The sequence below is a fragment of the Astyanax mexicanus genome, chromosome 8 (assembly GCF_023375975.1).
Source record: "Astyanax mexicanus isolate ESR-SI-001 chromosome 8, AstMex3_surface, whole genome shotgun sequence".
NCBI lineage: Eukaryota > Metazoa > Chordata > Actinopteri > Characiformes > Acestrorhamphidae > Astyanax > Astyanax mexicanus.
The window spans coordinates 31,298,191-31,324,705 of NC_064415.1; the positions used below are offsets into that span (position 1 = coordinate 31,298,191).

At 38.3% G+C, this 26,515-nt stretch overlaps 1 protein-coding gene across 4 annotated transcripts in view; it reads left to right on the top strand.

The window, feature by feature from the left end:
- Positions 1-26,515, top strand: part of ehbp1l1a (EH domain binding protein 1-like 1a) — a 65,574-nt gene that overhangs the window by 18,802 nt on the left and 20,257 nt on the right. Inside the window, exons 5-14 of one of the 4 annotated variants that reach the window (XM_007255695.4) lie at positions 661-839; positions 2,670-2,806; positions 3,629-3,703; positions 15,585-15,644; positions 16,285-16,471; positions 18,082-18,465; positions 18,645-21,002; positions 21,109-21,177; positions 22,606-25,367; positions 25,460-25,508. In XM_007255695.4, the coding sequence (XP_007255757.3) occupies positions 661-839; positions 2,670-2,806; positions 3,629-3,703; positions 15,585-15,644; positions 16,285-16,471; positions 18,082-18,465; positions 18,645-21,002; positions 21,109-21,177; positions 22,606-25,367; positions 25,460-25,508 (6,260 nt within the window). Of the gene's footprint in view, positions 1-660; positions 840-2,669; positions 2,807-3,628; positions 3,704-5,590; positions 5,822-15,584; positions 15,645-16,284; positions 16,472-18,081; positions 18,466-18,644; positions 21,003-21,108; positions 21,178-22,605; positions 25,368-25,459; positions 25,509-26,515 lie in introns of all 4 variants that reach the window. The other 3 variants (XM_007255696.4, XM_049481875.1, XM_049481876.1) reach the window with 3 other exon arrangements.

Genomic DNA, 26,515 nt, shown 5'->3' on the forward strand with positions numbered 1-26,515 from the left:
AATTTGAGTACTATTACTATAGTCCCTATATTTTTGTATACAAAAATGTCTTGCAATGTGTTTATTTATTAAACACTAAAATGAGTTTTTAATGTTTTTACTATTTGTGCAGCAGTTATAACCATTGTGTTCTAAGCTAACATTGAAGGAAGTGCAGTTTAGTGTTGAGATATTATCTATATATGATACGAGTATGTGACATAGCACATTCCAGCATATGTTGTGGCATATCCGCTCTACCTCCTCCTTTATGCATTGAAGATTTGTCTGATCACCCTGAGCTTTGTGGTAACCTGCTTGCCTGTAATGCGTAATACACTGTACAGTGAATTTTGGTCAACCACAGAACCAAACAGGAAAGTCAAGGGGTTCAAAAAAGATGAATGTGTAGTTTAAGAAATGCTGGGTGTAGATTACATAGTAATTATCTTTTCAGGAGCTTTTAAAAGCATTTTTTTAATCATGAGAAAGGTGTATTCAAGAGTCATAGACAATGTTGAGCAATTAGAGTAGAAAAACAATATGTGCAAATACATGTATTTTATTGTACATTATTCTCTGTATTTAAACAGTATTAGTTCATCCATGATTTCTGTTTAATTGCAGTTTAGTATCTACTGAGTACACTGTATCCTAAAGTGTTTTTAATATCTTTTGCAGGAGACGAAGGGTCATCGGAAAGTTCTAGCCTCAGTGGATGTAAACATGAAGAAGTATGCTAATGCCAGTTCGGCCCAGTTCGACCTGGCACTGCAACTGAAGCCTCTGTCAGTGAAAGTGGTGGATGCCACGCTGAAGCTCACCCTGACATGTATTTTCCTCAAAGAGGGCAAGGCCACGTGAGTAATCACCATGTCATCGCCATCTGGAGGCAATTTAAAGAGAAGGGTGTGAACCAGTGCTAGTGATACTGACTGTCCTTTAATCAGAGAAAGGAGTATTCAGTGCTGGAGATATAGCAATGTTTGCTCTAGGGTTTTTTTTAAACTACCCCTGTAGTGTAACACTGCATATCATATCTTTTAATGCTTGGTATCAGTTTGTTTAGTTTACTTCCGCTTCAATAACTGTCTGTTTTTTAGCTGAAAACTGTACAGGGCTAGGATAGTACTGTTAGCTGAGGTAACTTAGCCTTATCATTTGTTTGTTTATGAAAAAACTAGCTAACTTCCTGTGTACATCTTACTTAGACCATGTGATCTTTCTGTGGCCTCAGTATGGCTTTAATCGTATATACTACATTTAAATTGCTGTGTGGCCTGTTATGGCACACTGAGGAATCTGATTGGAGCCCTATCTTACACCTTGCGCTAGACGTGTCACGATGCTCATTGCTATCTTACACCCCAACCAACTGTCTATGTTCATACCGTGCACTTGTGCTGTTAAAATGGTGACAGACCTTATGAATGTATCTGTCGATTGGTGTGTTGTCCTCTGTAAGCGAGGTGTGTTCAGGTAAATATTTGGAATATTGCTGTCTTGACAACGGAAAACACAGTGGCGCCACTGACTGATTAAAACAGTTAAATACACCCCCGCACGTTACACACACAAATTTACATCAGCAAAAACTGAACACTAAATAAAATAACATTGCTGTTCCTGTAAACAACCTGTTTGTGCACGTTTCACAGTATAAGGAATACAGTTCTGAAAAAAATTATCAGATTTTGCTATTTGTAGGTATATGTTTGAGTAAAATGAACATGGTTGTTTTATTCTATAAACTACAGACAACATTTCTCCCAAATTCCAAATGAAAATATTGTCCTTTAGAGCATTTATTTGCAGTAAATCAGAAATGGCTGAAATAACAAAAAAGATGCAGAGCTTTCAGACCTCAAATAATGGAAAGAAAAAAAGTTCATATTCATGAAGTTTGAAGAGTTCAGAAATATTTTTTTTGTGAAAAACCCTGGTTTTTAATCACAGTTTTCATGCATCTTGGCATGTTCTCCTCTACCAGTCTTACACACTGCTGTTGAGTAACTTAATGCCACTCCTGGTGCTAAAAGTCAAGCAGTTCAGTTTGGTTTGATGGCTTGTAATCATCCATCTTCCCCCTGATTATATTTCAGAGGTTTTCAATTTGGTAAAATCAAAGAAACTCGTCGTTTTTATGTGGTCTCTTATTTTCTTCCAGAGCTGTAGGTCAGTTTCCTCTGTTGAGAAGAGCAGAAGTTCTGCGCCGTTAAGATAACAATACGCCAAAAGCTAGAGAGCACCAGGGAATGCTGATTGGTTTATTTCATGTTATGCCCAAAACACACCCATGATTTAATACATGCCTTTAGCACATTTTGAGCTGCACAAGGTTTATTTTTTGTGGGATGGTTATAGCAAAGACACACCCTATATCAAATTGCTCAGTTTGCGTTTGACAGCTTGCTTAAAGATTACTAAAATAGAGCCCTTCATGACTTGATAAGAAGAATTTTGAAGCACTACTACTTGTTAAATAAGCACAGCAGTAATTGTGAATAAAAAAGTTACTCACACAGAGTTAAGCTGTTTTCGCCATGTTTTCTGATTAAACATGGACTCGAAGGCGCTGTGGTGAGACCATTAAACTGATACTTAGCAAATTATGATTGTATTAGTTCCTTTCCTGTATCTGTCATTTCATATTAGGCGTGTATCCTGTTTATTATTTCTGTTTCCTGTAGTGATGAGGACATGCAGAGCTTAGCCAGTCTAATGAGCCTCAAGCCTTCAGATATCGGAAACCTGGAGGACTTTAATGACAGTGACGAGGAAGACAAGAGGACAAGCACAGGAGCAAACATCAGCACTGCAGCAACAGGTACCATTTTCCTACTCTGTCTCACAATTACCCCCTCCACACACAAATCATTTTAGGCACTAATGTGAGACCATTTTAACTCCTTTTAAAGCATTCCAAGTTTTGTATTTTTCAGATTTAAACAAAGTGCACAGATGCATGTCATATTAACAGCAAACAATACCTCCAGTACACCTGTAGTATAAGTTTACCGATTTCACAGTCTGAGTAACTACATCTTTGGAAAAAAATAAGAGACCACTTAAAAATGATGAGTTTCTTTGATTTTATCAAATTGAAAACCTCAAGATAAAGATGGATGATCACAAATCATTAAACCAAGCTGATCTGCTTGAATTTTTGCACCAGGAGTGGCATGAAGTTATCCAAAAGTAGTGTGTAAGACTAGTGGAGGAGAACATGCCAAGATGCACAAAAACTATGATTAAAAACCAGGGTTATTACTCTTAAAACTTTATGAATATGAACTTGTTTTCTTTGCATTATTTGAGGTCTGAAAGCTCTGCAGCTTTTTTGTTATTTCAACCATTTCTCATTTTCTGCAAATAAATGCTCTAAATTACAATATTTTTATCGGTAATTTGGAAGAAATGTTGTCTGTAGTTTATAGAATAAAAAAACAATGTTCATTTTACTCAAACATAAACCTATAAATAGCAAAATCAGAGAAACTGATTCAGAAACTGAAGTGGTCTCTTATTTTTTTCACCTATGAATGTATAGACCCTTAGAAAGAGTGGTAATTGACCCACTCTGAGCTTCACAGTTCATGCATGAGTCACATCCTCTCTCACTCTCTCATGTCTTTCTCTGCATGATCAGCCTCTCATCCTTCTGTTAGAAGAGTTCATGATCAGGCATGGAGGCCTGCTTCAGGCACAAACCCATTTACCACAGGTAGCTTCTCTTCTCTTTCTCTACTGAGCTCATGTATCCCACATTCTTACTTCATTTTAATTCATCATTTCTTTATCCTTATTTTACTGTCTTAGATTCATTTGAAAGCGTGATATTCATGTGTAATAACATTTTTCAATCAAAATTTAACAGTCTGATACATGTAAGGGCAGATCAATGAAGGTCTTTTAGGTGTTGTATTTCTCATGAATATCATTTAAAAGCAATCTCAAATGAATATTTTGTCTTCTTTTTGTGCAATGTATTAATAATATATGTTCACTGTGCACTGATCTGCCATACCATTAACACCACTTCCTTGTTTGTACATTCGTTGGGGGTTCCGAGGGGGGCGCAGGAGTGGGAGTTGGCACTTAACGGTAGCATAGTTAGAAAAAGGTTGCTTCATTCTGATTCACCAGTTGACCAATTCTGCTTTGGAGCGAGAATAGGACCGCCTACCTCATTAACATACAAATGCAAAAATACATAAATAAATACATAAAAAATGTGGAATTAAAAAAATTTCAAATAAAATAAATAAATAAATGTTTTAATAGATAAATTAATAAATACATGCATAAATAAATAAATAACGGTAGAAATACATCTATAAATCAATAATTCAATAAAGCAATAATTTTAAGTGTGTACTTTTTCATGACAAAATGTATTAATTTTTTTATTTATCTATACAATTATTTATGTGTATTATTTATGTGCATTTTATTTATCTATACTTATGTCATTTTACGTCCTCCATGAGTAGACAGTGAGTGAACACAGTGTTTAAAAACAACTTAAAAAAAAAAACAGTTTAAGCACTGCTGTGTCTTATCTACTCACTCGTACCAGAAAAACACAGCACCACTATGTCAGTGTCAATGCAGTTCGGAGAATGATCCACCTTGTGGTCTTGTGTGGTCCTAAACATTATTATAAACAGCTAATAAAATAGACAGTGTAGAAACAAGGAGGGTGTTTAGGTATCAGACACTCAAAAAATATATAGCTAGTTGCAGGGCAAACAGTACAGTTAGTCCACTGTAAATTGCCTAGATATTACAGTTAAAACGTATTTGAGGGGTGCCGAGTGGTTCAGCAGGTTGCAGGTTCAAACCCCCGCTCATGCAGCTTTGCCATCAAGCTTTCGGTGCTCAGAGGGAGCACATTTGGCCCTGCTCCCTCTGGGTGGGTAGATGGCGCTCTCTCCCCACATCACTCCTAGGGTGAGCTGATGTACCGGAGCCGAGCCGCTGCGCTTTGCTTCAAGCGCACTGGCTGCTCAGCAATGCTGCATCAGCATTCACATGTATCGGAGGAGGCTTGTGCTGGTCTTCGCCCTCCTGGTGTGTTCGGGCATTACTAGTGATAGGGGGAGTCCTAATGAGTGGGTTGGGTAATTGGCCGTGTAAATTGTGGAGAAAATGGGAAAAAAATTAAATAAAATTATAAGAAAAAAAAAGGTATTTGAGTGTATTCACATATAGTGAGATTCTGTTATAACAGTTAAAGTTTAGCATAAAATCAAAAGCATTTAATTAGTTACATGGTTTATATACATAAAAAAAGCCCCGTAAAACAGAAAAAAACACTAGTAACGATTGCTTTCACTGTGTTGCTCAACACTCATATATACTTCTTGTTGCTCATTTAGCCTGTCAGAACACGTGAACTGATATACACCCATCTGTGATTTAACCACAGAAGTACTTAGCAAAAACATTTTAGTCTTGTGTTTATGTGGTTATCTAAGATCTGTCACATCTAGCATTTTTAAACCATTTGTTCCTTTTTCATTTCCTTTTTTTTCATCGCAAAGAAATCTGCACTTCTTCCTATTCCTCATTTGTGTGTTTCTCTCCTCACTTCCTCTTCATCTGTCAGTTCATTCTGAAACTGAATGGACGGGTTCATCGGTCACCGCTCCTAACCTTCGTCCTCCGCCCTCTCTCAATCCTTTCCTTCCACCTCTCCCACCTCCTCACATCCAAATGCCTCACCCTGCTGCCTCTGCCCAGCCAACACGCCCCTCCCCATACGCCTTCACCTTGCCAGCATTCGCCCGCGCCCATCCTCCTGCCCTGCCCAAAATCTTCCAGCCTGCAGAAGGCTCAGGTACACACACGCATGCACCCAGAGCTGTGAATGAGAGTAGAGTCAGAACTGTGTATTCACCAAGAACAAAGTGTACAGAGAATTCTGGGAAGGTCTTAACATAAACTATATACACTGTTGTATATATGTAAAACATTGTACAAATGTAAAACATGTTCAGTGGGTGTTTAATAGAGTTAAATTGAGACTATCAGAGTGGTGTACAGGACAGTGAGTCTACAAAGTAGTGCTGCTCACTGCCCATTTAATTGACTAGGGCTTAAATTGTGCACATCACTGTTTGCTTTGCTTTTGTTTAACAAAATGCTTCTCTAGTGCTTGTGCATATTTTCACTGTCCAATGAAAAACAAGTATCTCCATTTGTCGATTTTACAAAAACTTACAGTTTAGCAATTGCTAAAATACTAAACCCTGTTGTCTAAACCAAATTCTCAGTGCTCTGAAGAGTATTTTTGAAGGTGTAGATTCAAGATTCAAGATTTTTATTGTCACGTCACAGAGTACAGGTGTACATGTGAGTGAAAAACTTAGGTGCAGATTCCCACCAATGTGCAGAGAACAATATTTACAATAAAATATAATATAATATTACATATAATATAATAAGACATACAGATAGCTTTACAGTATAAACACTATACACAATACACCTAATAACAATAAACATAATAACTTGCACTATAGACAAATATTGCACAGATGTACATATGCAGTGTGTGTGTGTGTGAAAGTGAGGAAATAGCCCAGTAGGTGACAGAATAACTATGAGTAAGTGCAGGTAAGGAATGCTGTATAATATGGGAAAGTCTGATAGATGCAGTGTAAAGTAAAGTGCAGGATGCAGAGTTTGTATGGGTGTTCCACAGCCTGGTCGCCTGGGGGAAGAAGCTGTCTCGGAACCGGCTGGTTCTGGTCTTCAAGCTTCTGAGCCTTCTTCCACTCGGCAGCTGAGAAGAGGGGATGGCTTGGATGGCCCTATTTTAGCGTTTTTCACTGTGTAGCTTGTTTTCTGTCTTTGCTATCGTAACGACAGGAAAAGTGTGCCTTTGCAGGGCTCGAAATGTACAACAGGCATGTACTAATTTTCTTTTGTAGTTCTGTACATGTATTAATGCTTCAACCGCACCCTTGTGGAGAAATTAGTTGAAGCCTTTAAGGGCAATACTAAAAGAATCTTTGTAAAGCTTCCTGCAATTAGACAAGTTACAAATAAGCCTTTATTTATAAATATAAAATATGTGCCTTGAATTTATTTAATTCAGAACTTTCATTTATGCTTTTTGCTATTGGTAAATGTAATTGCAGCAGATTCAATGCATACAACAGTGCCATTTGCTGTTCAAAAACATGAAAAATTTAAACAGAAAAAAATGTACAGATTACATAGGGCACGGAATATGTTGCTTACTTGAAAATTAGACTGTTTCAAGTGTGTTTATTATATTTCTCAGGACGAAGACTCACAGAGTTAAGTGTCTAGCTGAAATTGTTTTCGACTTAAAATCCCAGGGAATGTGTTAACTTGTCAGAAAAAAAGGAATGTCACATCTACAATTCTTTTTTTTTTTTCTGGAAAACGTCCTAGAAAACATTCCTGTTATAATCAGTCATGCATGTTATAATGGGCTCCTCCTTCAGTTAAAGGCTGAGCGCAGGTTGGAGGATTGCTGTTTTGACTAACCCGAGGCCTCAGCTATATATTGCTGTGCACACACAGCTCTGTGACACAGGCCATGCTTGTTCCAGTTTACTCTGTTCTGAGATACTTCCTGGTTCATGTTCATCATGTTCATAAACAAACCATGTCTAAATGCACCGTGGGAAGCTGTGTTTTGTTTAGTATATTGAGAATCCCCTTCCCTGCCGGTTTTGTTTAGATTTAAATACTAATAGCCAAACTTTATATATCATGTCTTTAGAGGCGTTTGTGTGAAGCCCATAGTAACCCATACAGCACCCTGTGGTATGGGACTAATTTGGTTATAGCACTATCTATATGCTCAGTGCTTGTCTTTTTCCATTCATTTTGTGCCTCTTTAAATGTGCAGAGTCACAGAGTAGTAAAACGTAAAGAATAGTTTATAATTTCTCATTAGATACACTAATAACTCTTCATCTAATGCTGTTAACCCTTTCTGTTCTGTGCTTTCTGTGCTCTGCTCCTTCTTTTCTCCCTTCAGTGCATCTCTCTCTCCAGCAAAGGCCTTCTTGGGGCCAGGCTGACTCTAGTATGGAGGTCAGCTCTGCTGAGGAGGCTACACCATTATACCCGCAAACCCCCCCTTCTACTTTCCCCAGACCTCCTCCTTTCTCTCTCTCCTCCTTCACCTCTCAGCCTTCTTTTCTACCTGATAATGGTCAAACAGGTAATGATTAGTGTTTAGTATAATCAGTTATTGTGAGGCTTGGCGATGTGACAGCCTGTCTTCATAGCTGTTATAAATTAAGGCTCTGTTCAACAAGTCTTAGAGTTTTAGGATTTTTTTTTATTCTTAAATGCATCTCTATTCAGAATCGATTCACAAATGTCAAAAATCAATGAATCATTTTGTGTAACAGACAAGCATTTTGACCTGCTAGTACTCTTGTCCGATTCCATGTTCTAAAGTACGCATACTGTTTAATCTCAAATTTTCCTCATGCTCTCCCAAGTTTGTCTGTGTGAGTTTGTCTGTGTTAGTCACTCACGCTGTTTATCAACACTGACTTGTCCTGTTAGCACGAATGCTAATCCAGCAAGATACATATCGAGCCATACACTATTCTCCTTCGCTTCATTTTTCTCCAAATTGTTGAGATTCTCAGGCTCTCTCTCTGTCTCTCTTTCTCACACCCACTTGCGTGTACCCATTCACACTGAGCTGATGGCAAGCTTCAACAGCTACATTTTATTAAGTGTATTTCCTCTCAGTTAACCCCTTAACAGGGCAAAATCTTGTCAATTGTCTGTGTCTGTGTGACATTACACCACAAAATAATTGAATTCTATTCAATTATTACAAAAAAGCTTTCAAGTTTTATAAGGAAACATTACTGAAAAGCATAATTCTAATTGTAGTAGAACATATAAAAAATATTTAAGCAAATCTTGTCAAATGTCAAAATATAAGAAATAATATCATAAAATTGCCTCTTTCCTGAACTTCATTTTAAAATCAGTATTTTCCTGAACACAAATCAAAGAGTTCATGTCCTATAAACCTTTAGTTTCGTTATGTTTGTCTAGATTTTAAATCTGTTTTTAAACATGTAGAATTTGGGTTGTAGTGAAGTGAAGTAGAGAGAAAACAGGCAGCTTCTTCTCTGTAGGAGATTTTAAATTCAGAACGTAATTGAGTTATTTTACTGCAGAAAAAAAGGTTTTGTAACATCTACACCTGTAGGCATGTTAAGGTTAAACATAGTAACGTAGCACATTACAATAATCTCATTTACATTTTTTAAATGATATTATACAACTGAAAACCAACTCTGCATTACACTGCTCAGCTATAACATTATAATCACCTTCACCCAAACAACAGAGAGAGGTTTTGCTTTCTATATTTTCTACAGTTATTGTTTTTTGCTCTCTCTATTTTCCCTCTGTCCATCTGATATTCTCTGCTGCTTATTGCTGCTTAATTTTTTTTACCTTTCATTTACCTCTTTTTCTGTTTTTTCTCTTCTTGGTCTCAACCCCCTCTGCTTCCCAAGGAGTCCGGAAAATTCTCAGTTTCTCCTCTTTGCGTGCTCCTCCTTCTGACACCTGTCCTGCTACCTCTAGTCTTGGCTCCTCCCCTCCTGGTTCTATACCTCCTCCTGACCCATGCCCTATAAAAAGCTATCGTGCTTCTTTGGCTGAGCCAGGCTCCCCCCTCACCAGGCCCACCAGCATGCCCTCTGCTGCTGAGACAGGTAATTCAAACTGCACAGAGGTGAACAGAAACAAAGATGAGGAACTGGATGCGTTTTTATTGCAATGTCTATAATTTTATACTAGTTTAGGAAATATTTTAGCAAATTATACAAAAGGTAATACAACTTTTGTTTAAATGTAAATTTAAAAGTTAAAGTTATAGGTAAAGTTTTTTAATTTTAAAAGGCCCCATTGAAATACAATTAATGATAACTAGTTACAACAGCTTACACGTGATGCCAGGTTTACACTGCATTGTCCTTTTTACACTACGCAATTTATTGTCTTGTAATGTTGAATCTTTCAATGGTTTGTACATTGCACTACTGATCAATGAGACACAAATTACAAGATCTTTCACCACAAGGACTCATAGCAAGCCTGATTTCTTTTCAAAACATTCTTTGTCACAAAAGCACATGCAAAAATGATGCAACACTTTTGGATGTCCAGAAGTGAATAATTAAAAAGAGCTTTATTTTAACTGATTAGTGGTAATGTGGTGACCAGCTAGCCACTAAAACAAAGTTGACTTCTTATTCTAACTCTTAATTCCACCTTAAATAGTGCAGCAGTAACATTGTGTTCATTTCAACAGCAGAATGTAATCGATGCAGCATTAAAGAAAGGTCCTCAAAAACAGCAACCTTCAAAAACTGTCAGTGGTGAAAGAAATTGGGCCGAAAATCATATAGCGCAAACCCAGAATTAGTGATCTTTTATTCCAACTCTCACTTCCACCTTAAATAGTGCAGCAGTTACACTGTGTACAATTCAACAGCAGAACGTAACTAGGGCTTTATCTAATGATTATTTTAGTAGTCGACTAATCTGGTGATTATTTTTCCGATTAGTCGATTAGTCAACGGTTATTTCTGCCATGCCATCTCTGCTTGCTGTCGGCACAGCTCCTGTTTCAAGCTTTCTCTGCCTTCGCTTCCAATTAATATAAGCAGCTAAACATGGGATTTAAATTTCTTTTTAATGTCCAGAAAATTAATGTCATAAATGTCCTTTAAATGTGAAAAAAAGCTGATATTTAGTGAGAAAATCTGTAAGCTGTTGTGTTTGGGCACTTTTGGAGACACAGGCTGAGATTAGCCGACAATGAACATTTGGAGTTGACAAATATTTTTTTATCAACATTGTCGATTATATCGACTAATCGTTGCAGCCCTAAAAGTAACTGATGCAACATTGAAGAGAGGTCCTCAAAAACAGCAACCTTCACCGTCAGTGGTGGAAGAAACTGGGCCAAAAATCATATAGCTTGAACCCTTCCTTAGTGATCTTTGAACAGACTTTTTTGTTGTTCTCTCGCACATTCTGCCAATATTAATGCTGCTACCATTCTAAAATAGTCTTGATCTTCTCTTCTCTTTTCTTTAGTCTCACTTCCTTCTAACTAATCATCTCTTACCCTTCTTGTTTCTCCGTTATGTCCTACCTCTATGTTAGCCTCTTGGCAGAGAGAGTGGAAGTCTCCTGAAGTGAAGCCCAGTCTGTGTCCTGTTCCTACACACCTAGAAGAGCCTGTCTGTCATATGCCAGTTCAAAGCAGCCAGATACTTCGCCGGCCTGCATCCATTTCATCTCCCCCTGCTTTCGACCCTCCCCTTAAAAAAGCTGCTCCTCCTATGTATTCTACCCCTCCACCTAACACACCTTCCACACCGCTTCCTTTGACTTTCCCCACCCCTGATGGATCTGCCCAGCCAATGGAAGCTAAATATTCTACTGTAGCTCCTCCCAAACACCTACTGCCTATGCCATGTCCATCTGAGGTGGCCTCTGTACCTACTTTTCTTTCTTCTTTTCATCCTGCACCTCCTGAACCCCAGCCACATGCCCATTATTTCCCTGTTACCATCCCTCCTCCAGCTCTGGTTCCTTCCATCCCTCCTCTGTGTACTGGTGCTCCAATCCCTCCTCCAGCTACTGGTCCTACCATCCCTCCTTTGGCTAAGGGTCCTCCTACCTCTCCTTCAGATGCGGTTGCTCCCATCCCTCCTGCACCTGTGGTTGCTCCCATCACTCCTCAAGCTACTGTTGCATCTATCCCTCATCCAACCAATGTTGCTCCAATCCCTCCTCCAGCTACTGGTGCTCCCATCCCTCCTTTAGCTACTGGGGCTCCCATCCCTTCTCTGAGCACTGGTGCGCCCATCCCTCCTCCAGCTACTGGTCCTCCCATCCCTCCTCTAGCTACTTGTGCTCCCATCCCTCATCCAACCAATGTTGCTCCCATCCCTCCTCCAGCTACTGGTCCTCCCATCCCTCCTCCAGCTACTGTTGCTCCCATCCCTCCACCAGCTACTGGTCCTCCCATCCCTCCTCCAGCTACTATTGCTCCCAACCCTCCTCTGTGTACTGGTCCTCCCATCCCTCCTCCAACTACAGCTGCTCCCATCCCTCCACCAACTACTGGTTCTCCCATCCCTCCTCTGAGTACTGGTCCTTCCATCCCTCCACCAGCTACTGTTGCTCCCATCCCTCCACCAGCTACTGGTCCTCCCGTCCCTCCTCTGAGTACTGGTCCTCCCATCCCTCCACCAGCTACTGTTGCTCCCATCCCTCCACCAGCTACTGGTCCTCCCATCCCTCCTCCAACTACTGCTGCTCCCATCCCTCCACCAGCTATTGGTCCTCCCATCACTTCTCAGGCCGCTCCCATTCCTCAGCTTCCAGTGGTTGTTGCATCATCTCTGCCCTCTCCCTCACTCACTCCTGATATTTTGCCCTACCTCCCACCCCCTGTTTCTGCCCTGCCATCATCTGTCAACATTTCTGGCCCTGCTGCTGCCTGTTCTGCTGCTGCTGTTGCTCCTGTGGTCACTCCATCTGCTGATTCTGAGACAGGTACAGGCTTATGTTTTAGAGCAACTCACAAAAAATATTAGCATAATGCTAAGCCAGTAACACATCTAATCAGTTTCTGTGTTGCATAGTTTAATATGCAAACTGAGTTTGCCATCATTGAGGAACTGTGTTAGTTTGACCCCTCAATAGTTTCACTTCTGCTTTTTTCAACCTAACCTCTATCTGGCGTATCTGTTAAGAACAGTAGCTTTCAGTTTTATAATAATTTCAAAGGTAATTTCAGTATTTTCCTGTACATAGGAAAGAACAAAAAAACTGTAGACTCTCTTCTCACTTGTAATGTACCATAGAAGCTAAATACTGCTGCACTGACCTGTGGAATTTACACGAATGGCCTCTTACATTGTATGTTAATGTGATTTCTGTAAGTTCTTGTCTGTTTCGCACAGATAATTTATCACTGTAAGCCAGGATTCTTTTAGTTAAATTTACTTTTAAAATGTGAGGAAACCAGTTGCTTTGAAAAAGTTGAGTAATGAGCAATGAAAACTTAAATTAGCATAACTTAAAACATCAAGTTAACTTTTTTATTTTGTTATACTAATTAATTTGCCCAACAATTACTTAGTATGGATTTCTTCTTACTTTTCTTTTTACTTTCATTTTACTCAAATATTTTTTATACATTTTTATAAATATTCTTGACAAAAAAACATTGAATTTAGATTTTTAAGGGGTCACACCCAGTATGCAAATAGAATGGAAGCCAATGGCAACAGAATAAACCTAGAGATCTCAGTTTGAATGAATATATGCCCACAAATATTTACATAATTTAAAACCGTTAAGTAATATTTGAAAATATCCAATTTGTTTGAGTTCAAACTACTTATGGGTTTACAAAACTGTGTAAGAACAGCAAACCTGGCTGTTTTATATTTTTATAATTTATATTTAAAATTTCCAATCCATATTTACAGAATATTCACAGCAGCTGTGAAGTGGCTTCTTCTGTAACAGAGTTTTTTTGGTCAGTGAGCTTTCTGTTCTTTTTCAAGTACAGGAAAACATGTCAAAATGACAGCTGTAGTAAACAGTACAAAACAGACACGGCAGACTGAGAATAGTTGAGGAACATTGAAGTATGACTTTAACAGCATGTTTTTTTTGTGACTTCATTATTATATTGATTGATCTATGCATCACAACACATAACATTTTGATCAATCAGAACTTTATAAACATCAAACCTGTACTCACATCTTCCTTTTAACTTTCTCTTTCTGTACTCATACCATCATAACATCTCATAACATCATTCTCTCCTTCTCCTCCTTTTCCTGTCCTGGAACACATTTGTTTTAGACCCTCTCCTTGGGGTTCAGACGTCGGAATGGAGGCACCAGGTTGTCCCCACTGTGGTTAGACCGAACGTACGCAGACCTGCAGCCCCCCTTAATGTGATTCCCCCTACCTCTCCTCCCTTTTCCATCTTCTCCCCTTTTCTCTCTCCTGTACCTCCTGTTTTTCCTGGTTCCCAACTTCTACCCAAAATGGCCATCCCTCCCCCTATTATTGGGCCCGTTCCTGAAGCTCCCCCTGACCCGTGTAAAGGTACAGGCTGGTGGTCTGAAGCTTCGAGTCTTCAATGCTCCATTCTCCATTCACAGCATGTGAATGAATGTGCATGCTGAACGACTAGCTGCCTGAATGTGTCTGCATTGTGAGAGATCTAGCTTTAGCAATAGCACCCTCTGGAGGGTGTTTAGGTTTTTTAGCATTTTAGTTAATGATCCACTAATATATTATTTGCTATTAAATTAGTGCTGTTAGGACAGATTCAGAAGTTAACTCAGATTTAGATGTTTAATATGAATATTTGACTATTTGTTCAACATGTTTTTTTATCTCATATCATTATTTTGCAATCAGAACGTCCCCTTTACTTCAGCTCCAACATTGATTTACACCACTGCAAATGATTGACCATAATTATTGACTTATAATGTCGGGACGTTATATGTTTTACAGTGGCTTGCAAAAGCATTAATAGCTCTTGAACTTTATCACATTTTGTCACTTTACAACCACAAATTTAAATGTTTTTTATTAAGATTTAAGTGACACACAACACAAAGTAGCACATAATTGTGAACTGGAACGGAAATTGAAATGGAAAAATTTGAAAGAAAAAAAAAACTGAAAAGTGTGACGTGCAGAAGTATTCTGCCCCCTTTACTCTGAAACTTTAAAATAAAATCCAGTGCAATTAATTGCTTTCAGAAGTCACTTAATTAGTTAATAGAGTCCAGCTGTGTGTAATTAAGCCTCAGTTTGTGTTGGTCTGTCACTTTAAATCACAGGTGACAAAATGTGTAAATGTTTGTTGCAACCACTGTATGTGTTTATTTAGTAAGAGAGTTGTGTAACACAAGTGTAATAGACTAGTGTACGCATGTGTATGCAGCGGTATTGTTTTTTTACATTATTGTAAAAATTGTTGTATTGGATTCCAAAACTCTTGAATTAAAGTATATAGTAAATTGTCTGTTGTGTGGCAGCAGCATCTGGGACCAAACATAATGAATAATGATTCATTTAGTTAGGGTGCATGAGAGTTTTTGCTTCAGCTTAAGAAAGCATTTGTTCTTTTTATAATATGTCAACTTTTAAGATAAAGTTTTTTTAGAAGTAGGCACCGCCTAAATAAGAGAAATATGAGAAAGTTGAAAAACAGCTTGTTTAAAGGGCTGAGTAACATTATAAGTACTGTCTATCAGTGTCAGTGCTGTCTATGGATGTACGAATCCTTAGGGCTTATCTATCCAGATCATCAGCTGTATTTGCAATAAGAGTAGATTCTCCACCATCAGGGCATTTTGAGTTTTGGCGATGCATTTAAAAAGCTTTACGCTTCTGAAAGATGCTCCTTGGGTTTTGTTTTTGTGAACGCTGATGAAGGCTGAGATCGATCCATGCCTGCCAATCTTCCCTGCACATTACAGATAACACACAGTGCTTAAATACATGTTTGTGTTTTTCAGAGGTGCATCGACAGTTGAGCATATTGACAGAAGAAGAATATCCCAGTGCAGGGAATAGCAGTAAGTACTGTTTTGATATTATTTTAAAAGCTTTTATAACCTTACCTTTTCTTATTTTAACTTTTATTTTATTTGCCATTTTTGCAGTTTTACATTGCATTTTTATATAACTTTATGTTATTTAATTCTTATGTTATTAAAATTCTTTATGTCATTTAAATTTACTTTTTTTTTTATTTCCTTTCTAAATGTTACTGGTGTTCTTTTTATCTGTTTGCATGTTCGGAAATTTAAGTTGTATTTTAATGTATGAAAGGTGCTATGTCAATAAAGTTTGTTATTATTATTATTATGATATTATTATTGACATTAATTAACCTAGTAACTGGTAACATTTACTGAACGTTATAGTTACATAACAAAAGCATTTGCTCATCAATTTCTCATTGGATGGGTGGGAAAGGGTTGATTTTCATTGTTTGCATCACAAAAAGTAACAAAAAATACACAATTTTAAGGTCCTTCTGTATAAACTCAACATGCGTTCTTATGTAAAGGATATAGGGTTCAACATATCAGAAAGGTAGAAAAGTGTGTGCTGCTTTATTTACTGGATAGGCCCTTATTTTGCTAGAGACTGTTTTGGCCTTTACTCCCATCTAACTTTGTTCCTATTGATGTTTTTTCTCATGATATAAAGGTGAGGAGAATACAAGCAGTAAAATTTCAAATGCTCACAAACCGTCATCACGAAAAGCTGGAGTCATCAGCATTGCCAGTCAGAGACCAGGAGACTCCAAAGATGAGCATCCATCGGTCACATCTGGCACGAGGAAACAGGATGGAGAGCCTGTCTTTGGACTGAAGATTGTGAAGCCAGCACCAGGGTGAGTAACTGTATAGTAAATGTTTTTGGAGTGACGTAATTAAAGACAATTAAAGAAATAGTGATGCACTGAATTAGGAATTCTGGACAGACGATCATATCATGTAAATATCTGCTGATACCGATATACACATTTAACTCTTACAAAGAGACTATAAGGGAGACAAGACACCAATGAATGAATTTAAACTAGCGCTGCCTGTGTTGGCCAATTGAAGTAGTGCAGCCAGTGTTACTTTGTCCTTTTTTGGCATAAAATAAATACAGATACAAATTTCGGTTTGAAATATTGGAAAATACCAAAATAATACCGAAATCATTGTGCATCCCTAGACAGATAAAAATAACTTTACACCCATTACAAAAAAAGGTGTTTTTTTGTGTCAGGAATCCAAACTGTGTGAAAAGGCTCCGGAACACACGAATGATAGTAATAATAGTAAAGGTTTGACATGTAGACAACTTTCAGGTCTGTACTCATTCATCCTAAACCATCACACATTTGTTTGGTTGCACTTTTTAAATGTTTGTTTTCATGAGTAATTCTATGCTGACTTCTTAGTTTTTTCATTTTACAAATTTTTGCCTGTTTTTTAGGTTGATTTATTTTGAGCATGAGCAACAAAATTCACCATTTCATGAGGAAACTGTGTTTTTGTTGTGCACCAACAAAAACTACTGTATTACACTTATTCAAAGGTAGTATTTAACAGTTATTTAACAAGGATAGTAACTCTAGTAATCTACTGTAATCTACCGTTTTTAAAGTGTGATTTTCTCTGACTCTGATTTCTCAGCATAGTCAGGTTTCTGAGCAGATGTGTACACTTCTTGTATACAAATAATTCAGTTTTTACTTACAAATAAACAAAAGTGTAACAGGGAAAGCTATAAAAAGAGCAATACTGCCTTATATTTAAAACAATATATAACGAAGATCCATGTTAATAGGAAAAGTGGGTCCATGTTTGTAAACACAGCAGAATGTTTAGAGTTTATATTACATGTTTCTGTAAGATTATTGGCTGGTTGCACAGTAGAAATCTGATTATTGCCTGACTTATTTAAACATTTAGTTTTCTTATCTGATGTATGCATGTAAATGACAAAAATCAGAGTTTCTGAAGTTCTTGGAATATTGAGTGCATGTAAATGCAATTCAGTTTAATCCAGATATTAATCACGTAACATTTAATAAAATTTGTAAAAGCACTGTTTTCCACTGTCTCAGTGAACCAATCCATTGTGAGTTCTGAATTTATTGAAATTTCTTTTAAATAAAAAGCTACTTATAATGTAAGCGACTTTTCTTGTGACATAATTGACATAATTAAATTATCTTCCATTATTTTAATTCTCATACCTTTCTCCACTGTTGCCATCATTACCTTTTTGCTTCAGCGTATTGCACATGCATGGGTTTTTATCTTTATGGAAGACTGAATTGTATTGACTTTGAACCCACGTTACTGGCTTGCCTATATTTAAATTAATTGAAATAAAATAAAATTAGTATATACCATACCATATAAAATAATAAAATGAGCAATATAATGTTATTGCTGCATCATGGCTGACGATTCTCAATTCTCCGATATTTCTCTCTACCAGACCAGAGAGCATGACCTCTCTACTGCCCCCTAAACCCAAAGCTACCAGTGTCACAGAAGTCAAATATTTTGAGTTTCCTAAGTCTGAGGGGGGTGTTGCAGAGAAGACACCTACTGATGTAATCCATCAGAGCTCGCTAACATCCGGCATAGTCTCTGAGTCCACTGCTGAAGTCAAAAACACCAAATCACAAGAGACAACAGATGCACAGACAAAGCAAGATGAAGTCCCCCCTGTGATCCCTGAAACAGAAGACACCTCTAAGCTGCAGGCTGAGTCTGCAGAGATTCAGAGTGTCCAAACAGATGAGAAAGAGCTAGCAGAGAATCTGCTCCCTGAGACTGAATTATCAATTAGCCCAGAAAAGACTAAAATGGATCAGGGGTAAGTGAGGCATGACATGGCATGGCTTGAATTGGCTTTAAATCTGTTATCCATGTATGTACTTTAGCATGCCTAGTATATTTCCATCTGTCTCGACATGATCGTTGTCCCATTTCACTTAAGTCCATTTTACATTCCCCTTGTTTGACCTGATATTTTCCCTATCCCCTATCCCTCAGACCCCAAAGCATGTCTGCTTTGCTGCCCTTTTGCCCAACAATGCCCAATCCTCTTTGGTCACCATCCATATCAACAGAAAATACGACTGAAAATCTAGACCGACTTTTGCCAGGGAACAGTTCAGATAGCAAAAATGAAAATACATGTATTTTCCCTACGGATGGCTATAAATTAAGTGTAGAAGATGAACCTGTGACAATTAGCATTGATCCTTTAAGATGTTCAGATGACACACACGTTCCAGAGGTTTCAAAACTTCATGAAACAGAAGTAGATTTTAGTGCTGATATTGAGACAAGTTGTGCCCCTGAATTGCCATTTTGGCAGAATTTAAAAATAGAGGAAGGTGAACAGAGGGTTCTAAATGAAAGCCTATCAGAAGAAAAGATCAGTGACCAAAAATCAAGTGAAATGGTACCTCAGGGTGAGGAATACCAGGATGGACACAACTTTGAGCATATAAATCTGAGTGAAAGCACTGTTCCTGAATCTGTGCCTTTGTCTCAGATGATTGAGAACGAACATTCTCAAATAGATACAAAACCCTGTATGATCAATCTTCTTCCATCTTGTCCAAATGCTTCACTCATACCTGGATTACCATCCTTGTGTTTGTTGGAACAGTCAACGGAATGGCCTTCTCTTGAAGGGTCTTTGACTATTATACCACACAAAGAGAAAACTGCTAAGATTATTTATGGCTTCGGAGTACAGTATGATGACCAGAAAATAGTCCAAAAAATGATTTCACTGAGGCCAACTTGTCCAAGATCTACTAATACACCTGGCTTTCCGTCTGTACCATATTATGAAGATGATGTACATGAACCAAACATGGCTAGTCTTCTTAAAACTTGTCCAAAGGCCTCAAGAGTTCCAGGCTTACCTTCAAAACGACCAGTCAGTGTCCTAGAAGACAAAAGCTGGCCCCAGAACAGTGAGATCTTTTGGGAAAGAGAAAATGTACTAAAGAAAAGTCAAACCCAACACCAGCTCACATTACCAGAGAATAAAGACTCTGAATCTCAAGAAATGTTTCTTATGAGACCATCTTGCCCAACAGCATCTTTGACCGCTGGATTGCCGTCTGCTCCAAGACCCAAGCCACAAGAACAGCCGAGAATAGTGAATATGTTGCAATCTTGCCCAAGAAATTCTGGTATTGCAGGCTTCCCTTCCACTGTATTTTCTAATATAGACTTAGATGTCCGACAGTGGCCTTCTGAAAGCACGACGTTACTTCTTAACATAAAGACCAACGAGCAAACAAAGCCAATTAATGAGACAGGTTCACCATACCATGATATTAGATTAGTAAAAGATATGGTTTCAATGAGACAAACATGCCCAAGAGCTGCTACTGTTGCTGGTTTTCCTTCCGGCCCAAATATGGCGGAGCTTCATCCAACGAGTCCCAATGCATCAAATCATTCAAATATGCCTAGCAGTGTAGAGATGCTGCCATCTTGCCCAAGCAATTCCAAAATTATAGGATTTCCTTCCATAATGGTTCTGAAAACTGACCAAGATTTCACCACACAATGGAAATCCAACAAGAATAAATCATTGATTGAAGTTCCAAAGAAAGAAAAGTCACATATTGACAATGTTTCATTTCAAATTATACAGGACAGATTGAAGGAACCCACTGATCTTGAATGGACTATGGTGGCACTGCTGCCAACATGTCCTAGAAAAGCACAAACTCCTGGCTTCCCATCTGCACCAATCCAATCAAATGAAAATAAATCACACAATATGTCAAGATTCTTGAATTCATGTTCAAAAGTTTCCAGTATCCATGGAATGCCATCTATCATCAACCCTGCATATGATTCGTTAGATGAACAGCCATTGGAAATTAAGCCATTTTGGATAAAAGGAATAAAGAATGATTCATACTCTATAAAACCCTCGTGTCCACCTCACTATGAAGTTACATATGATGATAATGAGGGCATTATAAAGAGCATGACATCATTAAGACCATCTTGCCCAATCAAAACAAAAGTCCCTGGTTTTCCTTCAGCACCTCAGCTTACATCAGAAAAGCAGATAAATTTAAGTACACCACCAGACGTTTCTGAAACCAATGGATTCATATGTTTAGAAACAGCAAGCAAGGCTGATGTTCCTTTGACAACTGATAAAATATCACTTGTAGACAGCATCATCCCTTCAGAACAGAATGATACTTTTTGTAATGCACAGAATATTCAAACCAGTAGTTTTATATTAAATGAAATTACTCAAGATAACACAGGTGAATTAGATGCTAGTTCTCTGGAGGAGACTAAAGAGGATTTGGGCTTTTGGACAAGAAGCGATGAAGGAGAAAGGGGAATTCTGGAAAATGGGTAAGTTTAGGTTAGGAGTTGTGCATGACAAAGACCTGAATTTATCAGCCTGAAGCTATTAGACAAGACAGTGAGTTAAATGATTTTCCATAAACCCTGTGTTTAGGAGAATGCACTGCAGAATGTGGCACTCCCTACCTCCAGACATGCCATTATTACTGACTGCTGGAGAGAGGTGAGTTCTGCTTATAGCGTGTAGTGTATCTAAGGCCAGTGCTATGCTAACTGACCTTTTTATAACTGCTGCAATTATAACTCTTCATTTTAAACATTCAACCTCAGACCACTGCATGACCGATGGTGTGATGTGGCTGTGTATTTGACAAACTAATAACTGTGAGGAAGAGTGTGGTTGAGTGGTTTCTGTTTTGTTTTGGGTGTTTCATGTATCCACCTTATTTCATCATGTCCATTGTTTCTGTTAGAAGTTCACATCAAATAGTCATTCCATATTAATGGTTGCATCGTATGCAAAGTACGGGTAAATGGCTTCTGCTGTGGAAAATGACTATAAAGTAGCTGGTTAACTCAAGCAATCCAACAAACGGGCACTGAGTGGTCAAGCGAACTAAGTGCTGCCATTGTGAACAGGAGAATGCCGGTTCGAATCCTGTTCATGTAGCTTTCCATCGGCTAAAAAGAGAGAAGCATTGTTGGTCACAATGAAACTAAAATCCATTTCTTTCCAAAGAAGATGAGCTGCGTCTGTGGTTGAAGGCGCTGAATTTGCAACATTAACTAATAAAAGTGCATACATATGCATATGTCATTTTCTGGAGGGAAACGCTGGGTTTTAAAGCTCTTGTGAAGCGAACATGTCAGGTGCTTTTGTGTTTTCTGTGTTTCTGTGTATCTTAAGAGTTAACGTAGGAGAGTGCCAAGCCCCCAGTGTATGCACTTCAGGAGAACTTCTTATCCGAGTCATTTCTCTGAATAAGGAGGTTCTGTTGGTGTCCCCTCTAGAAAATTATAATAGCAGACATATGGATGCATGTTTGAATAGATGCAGTTGGATGGTAAAAGTTAGTGCCTTCAGTATGGAGTCACACAGTGACCCCATCTTCTTTTTCTTTTATGTTTAATTTATAACACTGTTGTAATATACACTATATTACACACTATATTTTGCTAGGTTGGACAACCACCAGTAGTATGGTGATCATAGGAGAATGAAAAGAGGGAAGAAACAAACAACTTTGTGCTGGAGTTCAGGTGGTGCTCTGATAAGTGGAGCAAGAAAAGAAAGATATGAGTAAAAAGGGGGGAGACAGGGTGTTGGAAAGGGTGAAGACTTGTGAACATGTGAGGTAGAGATGGTATTCTTAGGTTGATAGATCTGGAGGAGAGGCATGTGACATGTTTTGATTTGTTATTACAACACCACCAACGAGTCTGTTTTTGTACCACACATTCAGATGGCCTCTTCCTTGTTGGCATGAAAATTAAGGTGGATATGTTAAATATTGTATCTGCTTGGCACCCTTTAAAATAGTTATGATTTGCCTGACTATTTATTTTTTAGAGATTGTAAAACTCTAATACATAACATTAAATATAGCTATAGGTATAACATCCCCTTACTACAGTATTTTACTTTCCCCAGAATTGAAGGCATAGATGATAGGATCCCAAATACAGAAGATTACATAGATGCCCCCAAAGAATACTCTACTAGTGACGAATGTTCATTTGAGGATCTGCAACAAAAAACAGAACAGCTCACGTACAGCCATGTGAATACAAGAGAAGTGGTTGAAGATCCAGATAATCTGGTCCTTTCCAAAATACCAGAGAGAGAGTGGACACCAAACATGGTGGAGCTCTTTCCGTCATGTCCAAGAAACTCTAGAGTCCCTGGCCTCCCATTTACAGCTTTCTCTAACACCTATCCGACAGGGAAAATGGACTGGTGCGCAGATAAAAGAACACTATGGATGAAGCCATTGGTACCAAAACCGTTAGAATCCATTCTGTCTAGACCTTACAGTGAAGGATCTGTGTATTATGGAACAGAGATTGAAAATATGTTATCTCTGGCACATTCATGTCCCAGTCAAACCAGTATTCCAGGCTTTCCCTCTGCCAAAAGGCAGAAGGTTTTAGAAACCTTAAGCCCAAGCATAAGCACATCTTGCCCAGAGATATCCAGAGTAGCGGGCATACCTTCAAGATCCCCATTTCAAGAGGCTAAACCCCATGAAGAGTTACTAAACATGAAACAGTGTCTGTGGGAGAAAAAGTCTCCAAAAGAGGAACTGGAATCTGTCATAGAAACACCAGTTCAGCACACTGAGAATTTGGTAAACATGTCAGCCCTTGTTCCGACTTGCCCTGAGACGGCACATATTCCTGGTTTTCCATCTGCACCATATGGAAAAGAAAGAGATAGAGTCCAAACATTGGAAAAGCCAAGTATGGATCTACTTTCTTCAGCTGATCAAACTGTACCTACAGTTCCAGAGATACCAAGCTGGAACGAAGCACCAATGGAGCAGCATTTTGGTCTAAATGAATGGTCCAAAGAAGATAAAGACAATTTTGAAAAGAGTGTATGTTTAACTCCCACTGCACCACAATTCCAAGCACACATGGAGCCAAATATGTCTGAGCTTTTTCCATCTTGCCCAGTGATATCTAGAATTCCTGGATATCCCTCTAAACAGAATTCTACAGATAGGAATGAAGAATGGCTCAGTCACACAAAATTTTATATCAAAAAGCCACTGAAAGAAGAAAAAGTTGATATTTTTGACACTGATAAGAATAGTGAGAATATCAAAAGTGGTAATATAGCTTTATTACCAACTCTTCCACTTGCAGCATGCATTCCAGGTTTGCCATCTGCACAACGGCATAACGGTCAAATGGAGCAAAGCATGCTTTTGATTCGTTCCATTTGCCCAATGCGCTCCCATATAGCTGGATTTCAAAGTACACTGATTCAAGTGTCATCAGATTGGCCAACCAATCAGACAATTTCACACCAGGCTTGGCAAGATAAGAACCCACCAGTTATAATGACTTTGGCCAAAGAGTATGAAGCAGATCTAGAAAGGATGGTTGCTTTGGTGCCATGCTGTCCATCAAAAAACACTATTCCAGGTTTTCCATCTGTGCCAGAACCACAAATGCAACGTATAGTTACATCCTGCCCCAAAAGTTCCAGAATTCTTGGATTCCCCTCAAAAGAGAAAGCAATGGATTTCGACTGGATAGATGATAGAACAGTACTGTGGAGTAGTGCACCGAAACCCATTTCAAGATTCGATTTAATCAAGGACAAAACTTATGAGAACAGAGATTTATTAAAAGGTATGTTTGCCTTGGCTCCAACTTGTCCATCACTGGCATCAATACCAGGATTTCCATCTGTGCCCAAGCCAGACATAATTTTTACTATGGTGAATATGCAGCCATGTCTTCCGAAAAGTTCAGCAATGATTGGATTTCCATCAAAAGAAGGAATACAGACAGAATGGAGTGTGGAAAAAACGACATTCTGGGAGAAACCATTAAAGACAAGATCTGATCACAGTGCCTCACAGTGTTTCTTAGATGCATTAAGTGAGCAAAAAGATGATTACACTGAATTCATGAAAAGAATGTTTGCAATGGCACCAACCTGCCCATCTGAGGTTCATACCCCTGGATTCCCATCCTTACCTCAAGTCAAAGTTGAGAGTTTCTACTTACGGAAAGAGCCAGATATTGAAAATATCTTGCATTCCTGCCCAAGGATTTCTCTTTTATCTGGCTTTCCTTCTGTATATCCTGTATTAGAACCATCAAAACCAGTGGAAGAGAAGCCAATATGGGCTAAACCAGAGAAAGACACAGTGATTTTTAGTAACATTCAAGATACAAGTGAAAGGAAAATCTCAGAAAACATGGTACTGCTTTTGCCAACATGTCCTGATGAGGCTAGGATTCCCGGATTTCCGTCTGCAAATAAAAAACTTAAAAAAGTGGAGTATGCAGTGAATGCCCTCGTACCTTCCTGCCCAAATCTGTCACATATTCCTGGAATGCCATCTAAAAAACAAGTCGATCAAATAGAGAAAGCAATGCCTGATTGGCCAACGCTTTGGGAAAAGCCTCTGGCAACAGCAACTCTAGCAGCCTTTGTCATGACTTTCTCCACAACTGAAGATGAATCAAACATGTTTGCTTTGGTTCCTTGTTGCCCAAAGGAAGCAAAAAGTATTGGATTCCCATCGTTATCAATGACTTGTCATGATTCTATACGAACCAATAAAAACCCATCCACATCCAGTCCAATCCAGACCCCAGTGGACTCAGAAAATGCAGCCATTAACCCTTGTATTAAAACAGAACTGGATATATCAATGGAAAACAAAGAATCTGGTAAGACATGCCTCCAGTGAGTGATGTCTTTAAAACAGCAACGTTTCATAATAGCAGAGAGGAAATGTAATGTTTTACTTTTTATTTTAAAGATAATCCCATAGAGACCAAAAAAGCTGCAGAAATGTCCACATGTGAAGGGTGAGTTTATCTGATCCAGTGGCATGCATGGGTTGCTGTGATTATACAACATCCAGAAAAGTGTGGATGGGTTATACCAACAGGGAGTAACAATAAATGTGATTTAAATAAATGAATTATTTAAAAAAATCCAGTTACACTGAATTTTAATAATTTAATTTTGAACTCATTTATACTTGTATTAGGCTCAATTTTCCAATTGCTGAATGTTTTTAAAAAACACAGACAAAAGCCTAAGGTTGAGGACATGTCTATGGAATCCAGTAGCTCCCAGTGGTGTAAAATGACATCGCATTTGGTTTGTAAGTGCTGCATCGTTGCTAGGTTACCTGTATGTTAATACAAGTACATGAGTAATACATGGAGAACTTCGGTTACAGTGCATTACCGGCTAATATTGTCACTCATAAAACGTCACTCAGTCAATGGGCCCGAGTGTCTTGTGCCAACACCCCAGTTGCCGAATAAAATAAATCAAACGGCTTGAGTCACTTGTGCCGATACATTAACCAAGCTTGGGGTGATTCTTCATGCTGTCTCAGGGGTTGGTTATTTCTTAGTCATATTATTTCTTTTTCCTCTGCGGGCGTACAGATACCCTGCATTGTCCTTTTCTTTTGGACATCCATTTTAAAAGAAAAAACTTGTCTTGCACATGTAATCACATCAGTTCTCGTGTTTGTTTTTTGGAAAATAGTGTGATTTTGAAACTTTGTCACTGATCACTATGTAGTGTTTAAAAGCCACAACCGTGAAAAAAAAAACATTTTGGTTTTTAAGTTGTGTAGTGTGAGGAGAACAGTGATCTTATGATTCAAAGAGTTATGTAGTGAGAAACCTGGTATAATGTCAAGATTTCAGTTTGATTATATGACCTGTTTAACCGTAGCAATGCAGTCTGTACAGGAAGCAGATGTTGTATACCTACATGTGTTAGTGACAAAAGAATCTCACACACTGCGTGCAGCATATTTGGATGTTTCTGTGACAGCTGTGGAATTCCAAAT